Source organism: Hakea prostrata, chromosome 1 (assembly GCF_041222555.1).
Source record: "Hakea prostrata isolate BN-2017 chromosome 1, UWA_Hpros_2, whole genome shotgun sequence".
In the NCBI taxonomy this organism is placed as follows: Eukaryota; Viridiplantae; Streptophyta; class Magnoliopsida; order Proteales; family Proteaceae; genus Hakea; species Hakea prostrata.
Window position 1 is genome coordinate 78,539,080 of NC_142600.1, and position 19,232 is coordinate 78,558,311.

At 39.5% G+C, this 19,232-nt stretch overlaps 1 protein-coding gene across 5 annotated transcripts in view; it reads right to left on the minus strand.

Annotated features, from left to right (window-relative positions):
* Positions 1-19,232, minus strand: part of LOC149030283 (phosphatidylinositol-glycan biosynthesis class X-like protein) — a 34,985-nt gene that overhangs the window by 4,938 nt on the left and 10,815 nt on the right. For 3 of the 5 annotated variants that reach the window (XM_089142552.1, XM_089142551.1, XM_089142550.1), the window contains exons 2-4: positions 11,380-11,485; positions 4,252-4,645; positions 4,008-4,174 (exon numbers count right to left, since the gene is read on the minus strand). In XM_089142552.1, coding sequence (XP_088998678.1) covers positions 4,008-4,174; positions 4,252-4,645; positions 11,380-11,478 — 660 coding nt within the window. In that variant the 5' untranslated portion in view covers positions 11,479-11,485. Of the gene's footprint in view, positions 1-4,007; positions 4,175-4,251; positions 4,646-11,371; positions 11,486-19,232 lie in introns of those variants that run through there. The other 2 variants (XM_089142554.1, XM_089142553.1) reach the window with 2 other exon arrangements.

A 19,232-nucleotide genomic window follows, 5' to 3' on the forward strand; every position in this document is an offset into this window, starting at 1 on the left:
TCCTGCTTCAACTCTTCCCACGTATGGAAGGGATTTTGTAATTCTCGGAATTGTACCCACCCGATTGCAGGTCCTTCGAAGCAAATCAGCGCTGCCTGTAACTTCTCTGCATCGGTGAGCCCTTGCAGCCCGAAATATCTCTCCGCTCTAGCCGACCATCCATTTGGATCTTCGCCATTGAAAATAGGTAACTCCAGATACCTCGAAAAGAAATCGCGACGCCCTAAGGACGTTGTGGTCTGCGGTGTCTCTTGTACGACAGCACTCTGCGAGTTATCCCTCACGGATGTTGGTGCCGCTTCAGCCTGCCTTCCCATAGTAATTTCAGGCGATGGACTATCGATCTCTAGGGCTTTTCCCTTTGCCAGGTATGTTCTCAGTTCACTCATGAATGCCACCTGACTTTGTTCTACCTTGTCTATTTTCGAGTCGATCAATGCGAGTTGGGTTTGCAGGTCTTTCACACTGTCTTCCAATAATTCAACTCTGGACTCCATTCTACTTCTTATCATTCCCTGAGTCGACGTGCTCTGATACCAGAATGTTAGGACCCCTTCTCACTAGCCTAACTTATCTCCCTACCAAACTCCTCAACACCAGCAAAGATTACTCAGATTGATAAATAAAGAACATGAACAGATGAGGAAGTTGAATATCATTGCATATATATTAAGACGACAATCCAACTTGAACCACTACAACAGACTCTATTCATCTGCTAACTAATTCTTGGAATGATAAAACAGAAATAAGGTAAAGCTGCAACTAACACCAGAAGGTTATACCCTTCTCCTGAGAGGCTCCCTCTCCCCGCAAGATCAACTTGCCTTTCTCTTCCTTCTCCCCCTTACTATTCGGCTATTCCCCTTATATTATTCTCCCATCCCCTGGTACTCTAACAAACTTGATTCTCTTATCCAATGTCCTGCTGCCATCTGGCCTACAGTTCTGTCTTTTAGTGCATACTAAAAATGGTGGTATTTGCCCACTCCTGGGTTGCCACTTGGCCTTCCTCTACACCTGCTGCTGGTGTAGCTACCACATCTCCCCTGTTTCACCTATGTTCTGCCCTGTTCCAGCCAATGTTTCTGCTGTTCTTCTCTGTTTCTTCTTTCGTTGATACACTTGTGTAATCAGGGGCGTATCAAGCACTCATGTTTCACCTTTTGTAAACCCCCCCCCCCCCCCACCCCCACCCAAAAAAAAAGCATTGGACTGCTACATTGCTTATTTTAGGTCTGCAACTTCTAGACATCACTTCACCAGCTTGCCCAAAATGTATTGACTCCATGGATAGGTGATCAGAATTCTTACCAAAGCATCAAGATAGAAATGGGCAGTGGGGTCCTCTTAACATTGATTCAAAACTCTCTTTCCTTAGGGAATATCCACAATCTTCTGAACCCAAACTAAAATTTTGTTTAAATAATTATCCCAAAAAAAATTTAATAATATCTACATTATATTTAAAACTTCCACGAAAAACAAGGATCTCCCAGTTTATCTCCTTGCAAGTTGGACTTGGGGCCAACCAAATATGAAGAATAATCTCCCAGGTTATACTATTCACGTTACTGTATCTCGAACAGCAACTGGTTGTGCTGCATCAGATTCATCATCTCACATCTTACAGGCCAATCTTTTCATAATCTATAGGAAGAGCTTCCAAATTGGAACAGATAAGAGGAGGAATTAGGAGAGGAAGAGCTTTATAATGTTGACCCACCCTATCAGACAACTAAATGGTTCACATTTGAATCCTACCATATGCTCTCCTGAGGACATCAACCAACGTGAGACTCTAGTGTCCCCCTACTTTTTCCTCTGTGCACAAGACCTTTCTAGTTTCTACACCCCTGAATGATGCTATGGAATCACAGTGCTAAATGGGATAAGGATCTCAAGCAATGAAATCTTGTCTCATATGTCCTGCAAGAAGACCTCACTCTAAATGGTCAGGCATCAACATCAGACGGTCGGGCCTTCTGGGAAAACCTTCAGCATTATTGCTCCTCCGGTCAATATTAATGTTACAAAAACTTGGGTCCATTACAACCCAACTGTTCCCGCAGTCTAAGAGAGACAATTGAGCACTTCCACATCATTCCTACATCTGAATCTGATATTTAGTTGGGCATTCCTATGATCCCTGGTAAACTCAAGAAGCTCATACAGAGAGTTGACAGGAAACTACAGATTTGGAAGGCTAAATTTCTGAGTCCAGCAGGTAAAATAATTCTTACACAATCCTTTCCTCGTCAGTGCCACTTTAATACATGTCCCCCTTCAGGCTCCCAGCCTCAATGCATCACACGATGGAGGCCTCTGCAAGAAGATTTTTTATCAATCAGGGAAGACTCACAGTTTCCCACTATTAGTTGGGACCTGATTTGTCAACCAAGGGGATGTGATGGTTTGAAAATCAAGAAGTCAGAAAAGATGAATCAAGCTCTTATAGCCAAGACAGATTGGAGATTATTAAATCCTTCCAATACTCTCTGGGGAGACTGCTTATGAAGGAAAAATGCTTCCCAAACACAGATATCCTTCATGTCTCCCCTATCAAGCTTTTTCTGGGACCTGGAAATCTAGCTATAAGTGCAGCACCACTCACACAAGGGCTGTACATCCAAATTGGTGATGGTCAGAGTATTAATCCATGGACAGACTTTTGTATCCCCAAGGGTAATATCTCATGATGAGGAAAATTTCTGGAATGTACTACAATTTTATTCTTATGCTGAAAAAATGGCTTTCACATTAACAAGACAAAAATTAGCCGAAGAATGCCAAGTCGGCCTCCAGGATCAAGTTCTTGGACTATGTTCTAAAGTCTAAACCACACAATCCAACACACGTGGAACTGAAAGTCTGATTTGAGAGCTACGGATAAAATTCTCTTTCTCTGGGCAAAAAAGAAAGGGGCTGTTCGGAAGACCACCTCATTGTGGCAGCTGTGGTTAGTTATAGAATGCTGCTTTTTCCCAACCGGAAACACTCGCTTGAGTCCTATCCAGGCAGGCAATCTTGTTGGCTGAAGAGTTTCTCCAACAATTTCTGGTTAAAGGAAACCCCTCTTCCAGTGCTACACTTGGGAATGGCACCCTACCTCCCAGGAATGATCAAATTTAATGTTGATAAAGCAAGTCACACTAATCCAGGACTGGAGGTATTTGTAAGATTTGAAGGGACTACTTTGGTTCTTTGTTACTCCACAAAAGGGGTTGGAGTTACTCAAGCATGTGTTTTTAAAGCACTAGCCATCAGGCATGCCTTCCAACAAGCCCAACAGTGCGGCATCAGAAGACTCTGCATCAGGGGGGATAATCTGATGGTTATTAACCTAGTAAGAGGCACACATTTTAATGTTTCATGGTGATCAACTTGCATAATCAAAGATTGCAAGCTCACCTCGAATGATGTTGATTTCATCTCCTATCTTCATACTCTAAGAGAGTGCAACTGTAATGCTGATTCTCCTGCAACAGGAGGCTCAGGCATGGAACTATCTTCCTGTGGCTCCTTATTTCCAGTTTTTTCTCTGCTTTTAAAATGTTTCTGGTTGCAATTTCTCTAAAGGATTTCAATGAAATGTCTTCTTTAACAAAGAAAGAAAAACAAAATATTGAGATGGACCACTTGCTTTCAAGGATAAGGCAGAACCACAAATACAATTCTTCTTGATGGTCTAGCAATTAAATTAGTCGTGTCATACAAGGCTGTTAATGGAAGTATGCGATGAACAGAGGACCATTTCAATATTATTGTGATCTAGAGGCCCCTGACTGTTCCAGGACGAACTCAGGCTACCATATTCATTAGACTATCAAGAAGTGTTCATTCTATCAAGTTCAATTTATTAGGTGCAGACCTGGGTCCTTCTGGCTCAGGAAAATATGTAATTCTTGATGCTACTGTATTTTGTACGTCTGTTTAATTGAAGTTTTTATTTTCATTCCAAGGGGAAGAAAAAAAAGAGCAATAGCATTGGTGTCTTGCAAACTCACTGGATATCGTGCATGTAATGGAATCTTTATCTTCAATGCAATCCCTTCCTCACGTATTGATAAAATGTTGTGACTAATGTTTATGTGAACCTCAACAGTGGACCGGTTGGAAAGTGCAGAAGGTAATTCCAAATTCGTGTCTCCTAAAACAGCAACATTCTTGAAAACTGCAACAAGGCATTCTAACACATTATGTCACAGACAATTCTCACTTACCTGGCATTAGAAAGATAAGATCCCTTACCACCATGGTCAACAAGATGTTTTAACTCAAATGGATCCGCAAAAACTCCGGAGGGTAGTCTTTCAATGATTATGGCATCACAAGAGTGAATAGGCAGCTCAGTTATGATCCCTGGCTGGAAACTAATTTTGAAAGAGGAAATTATATGGCGATGAGAACCTTCACCAATCAGATGACGCTGCAATATTGACATCTTTAGCATAGAAGTGAGATCAAGTGGCAGCCCTTTACAGAAGCCAAGGGGAAGTTCATGTGCTAAGAAATCATGAAAATCAGCATCCAAAAGGCTAGTATGTTTCTCAAAGTATGAATCCATAAGATATCTCCAAGAATATCCCAAGGAGCTGATAGTCTGGTCTCTGTTGTGATCAACATTTAGACTACTTCCACTTACCTGAAATAATGAAAGAGAATAGATACAAGGTTAGAAGCGAATAAAGGAAATGAGTGAAGAGTCATTAGTTTATAAATGACAACCAACATCAATAGAGCAAACAAAGTCAAAATGCAACATATCAGTGTTTCTCTAAGTGAAGATGAATTCAGAAACAGTTGGACAAAGACAACGAAGATTTATAAGTGACAAACAACATCGATAAAGCAAACAAAATCAAAATGCAACATATCAGTGTTTCTCTAGGTGAAGATGAATTTAAAAACAGTTGGACAAAGACACTGAAGATTTTCCTAGAGCATGCTTGTCAGGATGGTCCCCTAGTAGCCTCAGTGCCTAGGCAAACCAACATGCCTGGATAGTGGAAACCTTGACAAATCATGGTCTACCATAATATAGCAGTATCACGCATCCAAGCAACTGCTTACTTCAACTTTATCAATTTAGGAGTCCCTAGGATGATACAAATCGAAAACCCTATTTAAGTTCATTATGACCCACCCAGGTAATAGAAAACTCAACTGACAGCATTAATGGAAAAAGAGCAAATAGATTGAAATCACAAAGGGGAGTATCAATTAGAAAATAACCAACAGTCTTCGACGCTACTTGGTAGATGGGTTATAAATGGAATTAGTATTTATTGACTGAGGGTAAACTTGGAAGTGAAACAAAATAAAGAACAAACTGAAAAAGAGAGGGAGCCTAGGGAGGAGAGTGTAGTAAATAGAAACAAGAGATTATCTAACAGAAGAGGAACATTATCTCCATCCTTCAAACAGAGCTAGTTTAGTGACAAACCAGCAGCCTGATGGAATGTGAAACTCTGATCTCATGTGAACTCCAACAGCTATGAAATGGGAGGAGTTCAACAACTCAAGGACCTAACCAAAACATCAGTCCAAATCATAGTTGTCAAAGCGCTGCCTTTGATGTCCCAGCCTTTGATGTCCCAGCAGAGATCTTGGGGGCAAGGCACCTCGCTGTTTATTGTCAAGGTGCTATTTCATTATTTTAAATCTGTTCGCTCCATTTGGTGTGCTTCTATCCATTTCCCTAAATAGCTAGTTAATCTGATTCAAAGGGATGCGGCAGCACATTTTATGACAGATTGTAATTGATCTAAACCACGTCTAGGGCTAAAGGGTATTGAGGTAATTTTCCTAAATATCCCTTTCCTAGACTTTAAGTTTGCCCAGGAAATTCCAGCAATTTAATGGAAAGATCTAAGGAACTAAGGGTGATTTTAAAACTATTAGGGGTTGGAAAGGATCAACCTAAAATTATACAGTAACTGTTTTGGATAAAAGGGAAAATTAGGGGAGGGGATGGAATCCTTTACTAGGTAGTAGGGTAAGTAAAATATCAGTAGGGATACCAAGAAATCCCTTGGAAAGGAAACTGACTATTCAATTGGGATGAGAAGTATTCTGGATAAGGGAAGGAGAGACGGGGAATCTTGCGGTAAAGGGAGGGATGGGTAGGGACTTGTGGCAAGGGTGGGGAATCTACTTGCTGGATTCTTGAAAGAACCCCAATATTCTTTCAAGAATCTTGATTTTCTTTCTCTCTTGCTTTCTTCTCTTTCTTTTTCTTCTTCTCTTTTCATTTTTTTTTTTTTCTCTTTTTTTTTTTCCTGCCGCAAGAAGATAGACTGAGAGAAAGAGTCCGAGAGGGTTGGGACTTGAGAGGGAAAGGGAATGAATTGTAGGGTAGGGATAGGGTGAGGAAAGCTCAACAGGGTCGTGGGGGGCTAGGGAAGGGACTGGGGGTGTCGGGAGGGGCTGGGGAGCCAGCTGGTCTGGTGTAGCAGCAAGGCAGGAGGTGGGGATGGTGATGCAAACCTCACCAAGGAATACGAGACACGATAATCGCATAAGGAACCCAAGACCCTTCTTCAAAAGGATTTGGATGTGAAACCTCGACCTGTTGCTTATAATGAAGAAAGAACCTTAGTATGTGGAGACGCCACAATCAGTTGTGGAAGGTTGATTGATAAGTCTTGAATTGAACGCCACAGAAATCCGATAAGTTCAATAAGTTGGTCAAAAACCAAAGAGAATATAAACTCTCAAATTTGTAATAAAACTATTGTGTCTTCATAAGAATTCCAATTAAATTAAATAAGTTGATAGCCTCAAAGAAAGGAAAGAAGATCTTCCAAAGAAAAGAAAACATGATCTTGAAGAGAAAAGAAAGTAGAAATTAAATAAAAAGGAAATACCAAAAAAAAGGAAGAGACAAACAACAATCAATTGCCATATTTTGGGAAGTCAACCACAGGCAATATATCCTTCCATTATGTACGCCATCCTTGACCAAAAAGAAAAGGTAATTTTCCAATCATGCTCTAATTTATGTTATTGTCCAAAAATATAGAGCTGAGTAGGTATGGCAATTTATTGCTCTCTCTAATCAAGGAAAGTGATTAGAGAATGTTAAAATAAACATCACGAAAAAGCGAATCGAAAGATACACAAAAACGAAAACACAAAGAGATTTAATGTGGTTCATACACCGATGTGATATGCTATGTCCAAGGGCAAAGAAGAAGAATTTTTCCACTATGCAGAAGAAGAACAGAAGGAGATCTCACAAGCAATCACCAAGATTGGTGTTACAAGAACTCTTACCCAAAACCTTAATCGAAAATTCCAAATCTCTCAATAATGTGGTAGGTGAACATAAGAGAGAGAGAGAGAGAGAGAGAGAGAGAGAGAGAGAGAGAGAACTCCAATTGGGTCAGGTCATACTGTACTGTGAGGCCACAGACCAAGATCAGTGGTGGGCTTCAGGCTTGGGCATCCGGTTCCACCGCAGATCTCCGCAAATGGATCATTCAAGTCACCCATCAAAATATGTCGGTGTGGGTTCAACTTCCAAATCAGGTAAAATAACTCGGGTCAAAACATAACAAAGAAACTTCCTTTGAATTCAATTGATCTGATTTGAATTATGGAATTCCATCTTTAAGAAACTTGGTCAACACCTTCAATGGGCCTCCATGAGTTGGCTTGAGCCTAAGTAGCTTGAATTAGTCCATTAACCGCGTCTTTGAATTTATTAGCTCAACCTATTGTAACAGCCCAACTGGCACTTGAATTGGATCCTTTAACATTGCGTCATGATTTCATCAGATGGGTTACACAAGAACTAAACAAGGGTGCGGAGGTCTGCGATGGGTTGTAGGGTTGTTGGGCTTACCTGGGACTAATCTGGACTCGACTATGCAGATTGAAGACTGACTTTCGTTGCTGGAGTTTATGGTTGAAGGTTGAAGATGATCGTTGGATCTGCGAAACTGAAATCAGAACTTGAATGTTCTTGAAGAGTGCAGAAAACCAAATGCCTCTAGACAACCACAGGGTCCCCCTCAAACAAACCTTGCCACACCCAGGCAATAACACTCAATTTCTTTATTCATCAAAAGCTGAAAATAACTTCCAATGAAGAGGCTATTTATAGCCAAAAATAATAGACTCAGACTCAACATAGGAGAACCTTATTAGATAAGGATTCCATTACATAATAAATTGGACTCTGATCTAATCTAAACTTAAAAAGAATCTAATTACGACGAGATTCCAGTCCTTGGATTGGAACCTCATTACCTACTTTTAAGTTATCGATTTAAGCCCATGCTAATTAGATATCTTAAGAAAAGCAACCAACTTACATCAAACTGGACTCTTTCAAACATAACTTCAACTAACTACTAAAGACTCAATACAAATCCAAGTGAGACTCTGACTGACAGGAGAAAATCTGAAATAAGGGCTATAATGCCCAAAATACCCCTCTTGTAGGGTTCGGCCAGCCTATGGTGGCTTTTTGGATCCATCCTAGGGCCCCACTTAGGGTTTCGGACCAGCGGGTTCCTGTGTTCACATCAGTAATTGTTCTTTTTTTTCCTGTTAAGGATTTTGGTTAGGAGAGGATGCCCTCCTTGCCTGGATTCTCCTTAGCCCTCTTTCTAAAGAGGTTCTACAAGAAGGCTTTCCATTGTAACTTTTCTATATATATGTATGTATCACACTTTTCACCCAAAAAAAAAAGGCGCCTAAAGGCAAAAGTATATTGAACGAAAACCCTTGACTATGGGTACTGCTGGCTTCATACCTTTGCTCAACGGAAGATGAGAAATTCTTGATTTCTGCCAGAGCTATTGCCCTAGCATCCAAATGAAACCCACAATTGCTGCCCCAGCAACCCCAATGACCACAAACTTGGCTCCCAGTACGTTATTTTCTCCTTCTTTGTTAATCATTTTTCTCTTTGTTCTTCTTTTTCTTCCCCTCTTCCGACTTTAACCAGTCTCTGTTTTTCTTTTCTTCTTTATTCTGATAGTTTTTTTTTGGCTCAAGTTCCAGCTCCAGCGAGTCCGGTGAAGGCAAACCTGGCTACTAAACCTCCTATTTTATCTGGTAGGTTCTCTTCTTCTCTGTAGCAAGTGAGTTTAATTTCTTTGTTCTTCTTGCTCCCCTCCTCCGATCCTGACTATTATCTGATTTTCTTTTTCCATCATTATTCTGATTGTTTTAGTCACATATCTGCCCAGTCTTCTTCTCTAGAGACACTGGCAATGACAAACATGGCTCTCATGACAAGTGCAACCTCGGCTTTTCTCAAGCTCTCTTTTCCTGATATTTTATTTTTCTGTTCTTCCTCCTCTATTCTTTTTTTTTTTTTTTTAGATCTTGGTTCCACTGTTGAGTCAACTCCCCCTCCTCTTCTCTCTCTCCATACAAATGTCCCCCATCCTCCTTGTTCTTCCAGCAACACCTTGATTGCAGTATATTATTCTTCCCATTCATCTTCTCTCCTGCTGAACCTTTTTCCCTTTGTTTTTAACTGCACTTTTCCCCTCCTTTTCTTCTCCTCATCCTCCTTTTATCAGCTGCAGTAGTGGTTGCTGCTGGTGGTGTGGTCAGTGTCTGTAACTCTCTTGTGTTTTATGTTATTCATACCAAATTGAGCAGTTCTTAGTATAAATCACATAATTTTGTGATTATATGTTATGCAATCTGAAATAAAAAATGAAAAATGAAAAATGGAAAGTTCAAATTAGACCAGAATTTCAGGGTGTTGGTGCTACATTTATCCCATCTTAAAAGAAATTTTGTCCTCCAAATTTGATGTACCTGATAATCGAAAGAGATTTAGATACTTAACTTTCATTTCTACTTCATCTTTCCGTGATGCTTCATTATCTGAATTATCACTCCAGCTGAGATGGTACAATTTCAAAGCTTGGGCTCCTTTCAGTCTAGGATCTGACTTTGGCATATCTAGACACTCAAGTCTGAAGCAAGTTGAAGTACTTACTGTATCAAGATGCGTGTCGGAACTGGGGCATATTTTCAAAGCATTGACACATGGAAAACATCGTGATTGATGCTAAGGAGGTAAAGCTGACTTGTATGCCACTGGTCCAACTTTGGTGAGCATCTCACATGGACCAATATGTCTCAGGCCAATTTAGTGACTTATCCTTCTTCCGAAATCCCATGATTCCTCTAATGGGAGACTTTAGGAATATTTTATCTGCAAATTCAAGACACTTTTTCCAGTTGTTGCATAGCTTTTTTTCCCTTTCCAGACTTTTTGCATCGTTTTTTTTTTTTTTTTTTTTTTTTTTTTTGCCTGGATTTAGCTGCTTTGATTATTTCTCTGATCAAATCAACATTTTCACAAGTTTTTAGCACAAGTCCTGGCCCTAATGAAGAGTCATCCCATTAAGAGGTATCCTAAACTTCTTCATATATTGTGCTTCAAAAAGTGCCATGCCAATAGCAAGGAACAAATTTCAGTCGAAACCAGGATTTCGACCCAAGAAAAGGCCGAAATTTTTAGGTTTCGAACGAAATTTCAGTTGAAACATATGATTTTTTTTTTAAATTTTGACCCTAGGTTTCAGGCCTTATAAGACGTCTATTTCATCTGATTTATTGTCTCCTGCCTATTTAAAGCATAATAAACACAATGGAACTAGTATTTTGCCCCCAAAAAAAAACCCACTGAAAGTTTATACTCAAGTATACTAACCAATGACTACTTCCGACAAGTACAAACTATATTGCATATAGGCATAGAATCATCAGCATACATAATTGTTTGATAGAATGGTTACATATACAACAAGTCAACAAAATAAAATCTATGATTATGTTTAGCCTAGGACTATAATCTATGATTTATGTTTGATAGAATGGTTACATATATTAATTTCAAGGCAATACAAGATCATAATTATAAGCATAACCAACCATCATAAGTTGTGAATTACAAACAGTATTATCCAACTTTTATTATCTTTTCTTTGTCATCAATACATAATTGAATCTTTTGCTGCCAACGAATCAGATATCTTTAACATGTCAACAACCAAAGACAATGTTCAAAGTCTAACAAACCTTCCAACATTTCCTCATAAAACATCTGGTCATAAATAGTTAAACTATTTAGTTTATGAAGTTAACTGAAATCACTCGACAAATCCATTCTGAACTACCACCTTGTGGAGACAAAGTAGCAAGACAGGACCCTAATCAATTGTTTAGAAAACAGTAATGCAATGTACCACAATATTACAAGCAGCTGAAGCATAGATAAGTACTCCAAGACTCCAACTAGTATACAATAGGTGAGCAGATAAGAGAAGTTGCAAAGCCTATTGCGAAAAACTGTTGCTTTATCAGGGGAAACATAATGGAACAAGCAAACTACCCATTTACATCATTAAGAAATGAAGAATGTACACCAGTCAAAAACACCACTGATTGAATAAGGAGCACTAGACATGCATAAAATGGAATCAACTGTTGATTTTCCATGGAGTACCTGAAACAACAAAAATTGGATCAACATACAAAATAGGGAAAGAGGAAAAAATAATGAGATTAAATGTGAAGAGGTCAAAATGCCTTAAACTAAGTAGAACAAAGATTGAATATCTAGTTCATAACTTTGGTCATGATCGGGCGGACAATGAGGTAGTGAAATTTGATGATAAGAAGTTTCTTCGAAGTGGTTGCCTTAGGTACCTTGATTCAATCATAAATTAAAAAAAGGTACAAATTCTACTCATTGTCAAGAAACTATTCCATTGGGATTTATGCGATTACAAATTCTACCCAATATGTATTCCACAGGTTTAAAAAAACAAATAACATAATACAATATATTATTTACATAAGTTTCAAAAACGTTAAAACTCCATCTCCCTAGTTTTGTTTTAGGACTCTTGTTTGATTCTTACCTCTATAAGACTCGTTTGGATGTAAAGATTCCAATCCAAGGATTTGGCAATTCAGCATTTACAAGGTAACCTAATTTGCCATATTTGTTTAGTCCCACATCGGATGGTGCTAATGATAATATTGATTATATAGATAGTGACGAAAGAGAAAGCTAGGGAAGAAGAAGATTTATGGGCAAGTAGATGGGCCTTCCACTACTTTAACATTAAGTTGGTACAGAACCTTGTGGTGATGATCTATTATGATGGGCTTCACAAAGAGTACAAAGAAGAATATGAAGGAAAAGAGTGTAAGAACCACGTAAGAAAAGGGGGTAAAAGGGAGCGCCAAGGGATTGTTAAGGAAGTAAACACACACACACACACAAAGCCTCCCAAGTCTGAAAACCTAAGCTCAACTCATTCTATTCAATATGAGATTGCATCTTGATACAAGCTATTTAACAGAAGAAAATCAAACTAACAAAAGGGACATAATGAACTACAAACAAGCTTCATCAAATTAACAATCTCCTACTATTTCTAACCAACTATAACTCTTGCAGACATATCCCACTTCCTAAAACTGATTAAATAATATGCTTTTACCAAAAAATTTAAAAAGAAATTCCCGGTATCCTACTATGCCCAAGACTCAAATTGGAATCAATTCATCCCTATATCGAAACCCAACTGAGTTTGGGTCAGTCCAAGGCAGTTCATCATCTAACATCCCAGGATGACATCAACATTGAGAGAATTTTAATTTCCAACCAGGGAAGTATGTGAATAACATGATAAGACTAAATGACAACGAACCATTTACAAAGAAAATAAAGACGCACTGACTCGCGAATAAAAGTTAATAAAAATTTAAACTTTCACTATCAAAGTAGATTAAAAAAGAAAACGCAGTCCAAAACATTATACATGCTCTGATAAATTGTGGCACAGCAACGCATTAAGTGTGGACGCGAGAACTTTCGAACTTAAGACACCACAAAGTCTGAGAAGAGTAAATGTTCTCATAGGCAACGCCCTAGAGTACTAGCCTAATCAAATTATAGGATTCGACTTCTAAACAAGAAATCGAAATTCTAGAGTGAACGAATCATATAATAAAGAAATGAAATGAAAAATGGTTACTCCACCTGCGATGGGGAGGATTAGAGTCTCTAAGAGTGGAGGTTGGTTGGGCATCCATAAATTCCTTATGAGCTCTCTCTACATTGGTGATTACTTCAATAGGCTGCCAAGTATTATTGTTGAAGATGAGGTCATTTCTAGCTATCCAGAGGTACCACAGCAAGAAAGAGGCCTTCCTAGTGACCCAGTTGTAACTCTCTCTACTCTCTTCTTTGAAGACACCCCACGAATCAATGAACTCATGTATCATCTGCTCTTGTTTTTCCTTATGGCTTAATTCAGATCCGAACCAGACTGTTCTGGCAAATTCACACTTAAGAAGAACATGTTCAACCGATTATGGACCCTTCCCACATCTCATACAAATCAAATCCACTGGAATATTTCTGTGCTGCAGGGCTTGGGTTGTAGGCAGTCCACACGCACATGCTCACCATAAGAATTGCTGAATTTTTGGCAAGGTTGGACAGCCGCAAATACTCTTCCATGTACTATCTGGGACTTCATCCCAAGTGTGCACTTTTGAGGATGACAGCTTATTTTTTTTTTCTTTTCTTCTTCTTCTCCCAAAATCAAATTGTAGGCTGACCTCACTGAGAAGTTGCCATTCCTAGCTGCAGACCAGAAAAAAGTATCCTCTTTGCTGAATAGGCTAAGCTGGATCTTCCGAATTTCTATTACATCTTTCTCCTCAAACAGAGCTTCAATGATTTGGTAGTTCCAGCAGTTGTTTTCTTTGTCAATCAGTTCTGCTACAAGTAGAGTATTACAGTTGAGATGCTTCGGGGTATTTGGTTTGAAACCAGGAATTGAAGGTATCCATGGATCATCCCAGATTTGAACACTGGTTCCATCGCCTACTTTATAACAAATCCCATTCATCAAATGATTTCTGCCCTCAATCACACTGCGCCAAGCCCATGATGGATGCTGACCCAACTTTGCTTCAAGGAAACTATTCTTTGGGAAATATGTATTCTTGATTACCTGGGCCCAAAGACTTTTGGGCTACTAGAGAATCCTCCACGCAACCTTACATAGAAGAGCTTTGTTTTGGATCTGAGAATCTTTGAAGCCCAACCCCTCTTTTGTTTTTGGTTTGCTCAATCTCTCCCAAGAGATCCAATGGATCTTAGATCCATTTTCCTTTTTACCCCAATAAAAATCATGGGTTGCTACTGGAAGTTTGAATTGCGAGCTTTGGTAACTTGGTATGGCAAAAGCCACTGACTTTAGCAGGACTTCTCGACCTGCTTGAGATAATAAAGCATTATTCCAGCCTTGGAATTTCTTCTCAACTCGGTCCACCAACTTCTTTAAATATTTTTTTTCTTTGATATGCCAAATTCCGTGGGAAGTCCAAGGTATTTAGATGGACCTTCACCATAGGGTATCTTTAGGACTCTACCGAACCACCTTCGAAATTTTTGGTGAGTGTTTGAGCTGAAGACCAAGGTTGGTTTCTTGAGATTTACAGCTTGACCACTGGCCCTACAATAAATATCAATGCATGCCTTCAAGTTGCTCACAGATTCTATCTTCAACTTTGAGAACAAGAAGCAGTCATCTGCAAACATAAGGTGAGTAATAGATGGGCCATTGTGAAATCTAGCCCTAACCCTAACCCGGAAACCCTGTTGTTTGTAGGACCTAAGACCCGAAGTGAAAGTAGAAGACAACTATGGGCCATCTCAGTAGAAGACATGGTGCTTAATCTCGAACCCATGGATATTGATGATGGTGTTCTATACTTAGAAACCTTGTCTGAGTTGGAGAAGAAGCTGCACATTGATGAAGGAGAGCCTGGTTGTTGGACCTAAAGCCTATCTGGACATGGTTTGAAGGTATCCCTCAATGCTAGGTATGTTGTTTGAGGTGTTGTATGAAGCTCATGCAAAAATAATGAAGTCTAGACCATCAATTCCCTAAAATGGAGTTGCTGTCATGGTTGGTCGACTAATTGGTCAACTTGCCAGTCGACCAACCAATTGACCAACAGGGTCAGCAAGGCTAAAATTGGAAATCCTGGTAATTTTAAGACTTTTTATGCTATTTAAAGGGGGGAACTCCATGTTTTTCACTCACAATCAGTTTTAAGCCTCTGGAGAACGTGGGAAGAACCCTAGAACCTCTCCTCCAAAGCCAAGGAAGATCCTCAAGCATCTGTTCGAGTTTCTTCATCGGTTCCTCTTCTAAAAGGTTAGTAATCAATTTGTTTTTTCTTTCATTCATTCTTTCTTCTTTACTTCTGATCTTCTGATTATGAGAAAGGGTATTACACTACTGTAATGACCTCTTCTTTGTTTCTCCTAGCCATAGAGTGAATCCCCCATTCACTCTATATTCTTGAACCATATGGTGATGTTCTTATTTCTTTGATCTTACCTGAATTCTTGATTACTCCCATGTATTGTTTTTTCTACAAAATTTATGATTGTGGGGAAGGTCTTATACCATTACCATGACCTTCCCTTGTGTCCTCATGATTAAGGAGTTGATCCCTAATGTTCATTGGACCATTGGAAACCCTTAATAGAGAGATTTTGGAAGGAAACCCTTCAGTAACCCTCATAAGAGAATATCCACATTGGGTAACCCTCATGAGAAAGTATCCAATTGGGAACCCTATTATTTCTAATCCTCCCCAATGCCATTCTTGATATTGAATTACTAATTCCATGTTTCCCTTACCCTCTGTGAACTTACCTTGGGTTATTTTGAGAACCAATCTAGGGGAACCTTCATGAGAGGATATTCAATTGAGAACCCTAATCCTTTATTAATTATTGGATCATCCCCAAAGCTTTCCTTGATGTGATTTCGTATTCTTTATATTCCCTAGGGTGAATCTTATTCTCCCTGGCCTTTCCATGAGAACCATGGTTAATATATGTTAAGACCCTAAATCTTTATGGCTCAATCCAGAACCTATCTTTTGACCATAACTTGATGCTTTAACCTTCTTAGATAGTCTTAATATGTTCTAGGAAGCTCCCCTTTGAATTTCAGACCAATCGGACTTCAAACGAAGAAGTTATGATCAAATTAGGGTCTGCAGCCACGAACTGTCCCATTGGTCGACTGGGCAGGTAAACCAACCAATCGACCAACACAGACAGTAGCCTCAAATCTGCTCTGTTTGCTTCTGTTTGACTTCTAATCTTCTAGGTCTTATTCCTAATCATTATTATATGCTTGTTTAGGTTTTAATTGCTAGTCTTGGACCTCTTCCTCATTAATTATACGGAATCCTTTAAAGACTACTTAAGGTAAGGATGGTTGATCCCTAATAACCCTATATGCATATCTACTTGCATTTGTTTTAGAATTACATAATCATATCACTGCTGTAATTAGTTTCTTATAATTATATGGCTGCTATAGTTCTTCAACTACAATAGTACTTGTTCTTATTATTCAATTGTTATTTCAATTATAAATGATTATATTGTGCTTGTGAACGACTGATTGGGAATGTAAATGCCTAGGTTGTGATTTGGGATTGGGGAATGCCCTTTTGGCATTTCTGTCTTTGGACACCAGTGGAGGTGGTATGGGACATTTTCCTATGGTGCCCCTTGACGCTTTCCCCCATTACTGGTTGACATACCTAGGGCATGTCTAGAAGTGTTTGGCTAGGATGTCCCTGTTATATCAGACCCAATCGGAAGGGAATTGAGTCCGAGCAACCCGTGGTTGCAATGGTGATTTGTGGATACTTAATAGCGGTGCGTAATATCCGTGAGGACATAAATCACATTGTGGACAATCAATACCGATGCGTAATATCCGTGAGAGGCCATTCATTGGTACAGTTGCAGAAGTGGAACGTGGGCCCCTGAAATCAAGACCGGTGAAATGATCCGTGAGAGGAAACGGGAACTACCTGTTAGCTTGATGTAACTAACCAATAGAGTTGATGAGTCCGTAGTCCGACTTGATGGCTATCATAAAGATACGCTGACTCTAGGGAGAAGGATACCAGAAAGGATCCCGTGATTGGAGGAATGAAAGTATTTGGATCTAAGTTGATATAACTAAGTAGAAGACTTGCATTTGGCTAGGTTTAACCCTAACACGCGCCAGTACTCATACCAATGGAGGCGTGAGAGAGTGTTAACCTAAACCCCAGCCATGGAATGTCCGTGAGGGATGCCTTAACCCAATTACCGCGGAGAACTCAACAGACATGCATCAGAGCTGTGAGGGAAGAGTGATTGAGACTACCCAGAGGAGTATGGTGTCTGCTAATAGAGACCAGCATACATAAAGTTAGAAGCATATCTGCATTGTCCGTTTCATATCATTTTGCATTCTGTATGATTTGCTTCCATGTGTTATTATGTTATTATGGATTGAACTGCCTTGCTGAGTTCTTTTGAACTCACTCCTTTTTGCAACATCTTCTGTTAGACGTTTCTGCAGGTAATACTACTACTGTTGACTATGATGATCAGTACTATGAAGACCAAGTTGATGACTCTTACAATACTAGTTATGGTGACTACGTCGATGAAGACTAATAGTACGAGACTGATACTTATCAGGAGTAGTTCGGCCTTTGTACTTGTGTGCCAACGATGGGATATTGTTCCATCCTCTTTTTTACTTTTATTAGCTTCGTTGAGAGCTTAGTTGTTTGTTCCCCTTTTTATTTTGGGAACCGGTTGTAATCTACCCTTTCGATCTACTTTTCCGCTGCTACTGTGGAGTGAGTTTCCACTTCATTCTACATTTTGATTTATTCTTTTGGTATCATTTTCGGCACTCTGAATGTATTCTTGAACCTTATCTTAATCTTTTGATTAACAAAGTTAACATTTGATTTAATCTTGTTCTTGATTATATTATTGTGAATGTGGGAGGATGATTTTCTCGAATACTGGATCTTCGGGACTATGGATCACACACTTGGGTATTCCAAATAGGGTACGGGCTGGGTGGATGTGACAGCCACGATTTCAGATCTTCACACCTTGGACCAAACCTACTTCTTTAGCCTTAATGATCATAGAAGATAAAGCTTGTGAGCACAAAATAAAGAGGGCTGGGGAGAGAGGGTCTCCTTGTTGGATACCTCTGGATGGGATGATTGTGTCTCCGGAAACACCATTAATAAGAATTTTGTAATGTGTTGAGGTGATGCATGCCATGGTGAGAGAGACCCACTTTTCATGGAAGCCCAATCTCTTAAGCATTCCTTCCACAAACGCCCACTCAAGCCTGTCATATGCTTTTTTCATGTCCACTTTAAGGCCAACAAACTTTTGTTTACCTTTTTTCTTTTTCTTTAGGTAATGGAAAAGCTCATGAGCAATTAGAGCATTATCAGATATGAGTCGGCCAGGAATGAAGGCTGACTGGGTTATACCAACTATCTCATCCATAACCTTCTGTAACCTGTTAGCCATGAGCTTGGTTACAATTTTGAAAAAAAACATCACAAAGGCTGATGGGTCTCAATTGGTCCACTGATTCAGGTCCAAGGACTTTTGGGATCAAACAAATAAAGATCCCATTAAGATCTCTTGGCATAGCACTTGTGTGAAAGAATTCTAAGACAAAATGCACCACATCATCTTTGACCGATTTCCAATACTTCTGATAAAAGGCTAGGGGAAGCCCATCTGGGCCTGGGCTTTTCAAAGGGGCCATGGCAGAGTGAATTTCATCTGGGGTAGGGGTGGCACAGGGGAGACTATTCATGTCATTTGACACGATAGGGTCTACTTGATCTAGTACAAAGGACAAAGCATCTTGATCAACAGATTCAAAGTTAAAGAGATTAGAGAAATGTGATTCAATAAGAGACTTCACCTCGTATTCATAATTTATCCAGGTGCCATTGCTGTCCTTCATGGCAAGGATCTTGTTCGACATCCGCCTCTATAATGTAGTTGAGTGGAAGTACTTTGTATTCTTGTCTCCCCATTTCAGCCATTCCAGCCGAGATTTTTGAACCCAGAAGATTTCCTCCTTCTCTAGCTCAGCTGCTAGCTCTCGTTCCACCCTTATGATTGCTTCCATCGAGAAATCTCTCTAGTCTTTGGATTGCAAGGCCTCAAGTTTCTTCCTTAGATCTTTGATTTTTTTTCTTTATGTTTCTGAACACCTGTTGGTTCCAATTCTTGAACTGTTCTTGGCAGCTTTGAGTTCTCTTGGTGATCTGGAGATTGGCTGAACTACAAGCAGGGGTATGCCATG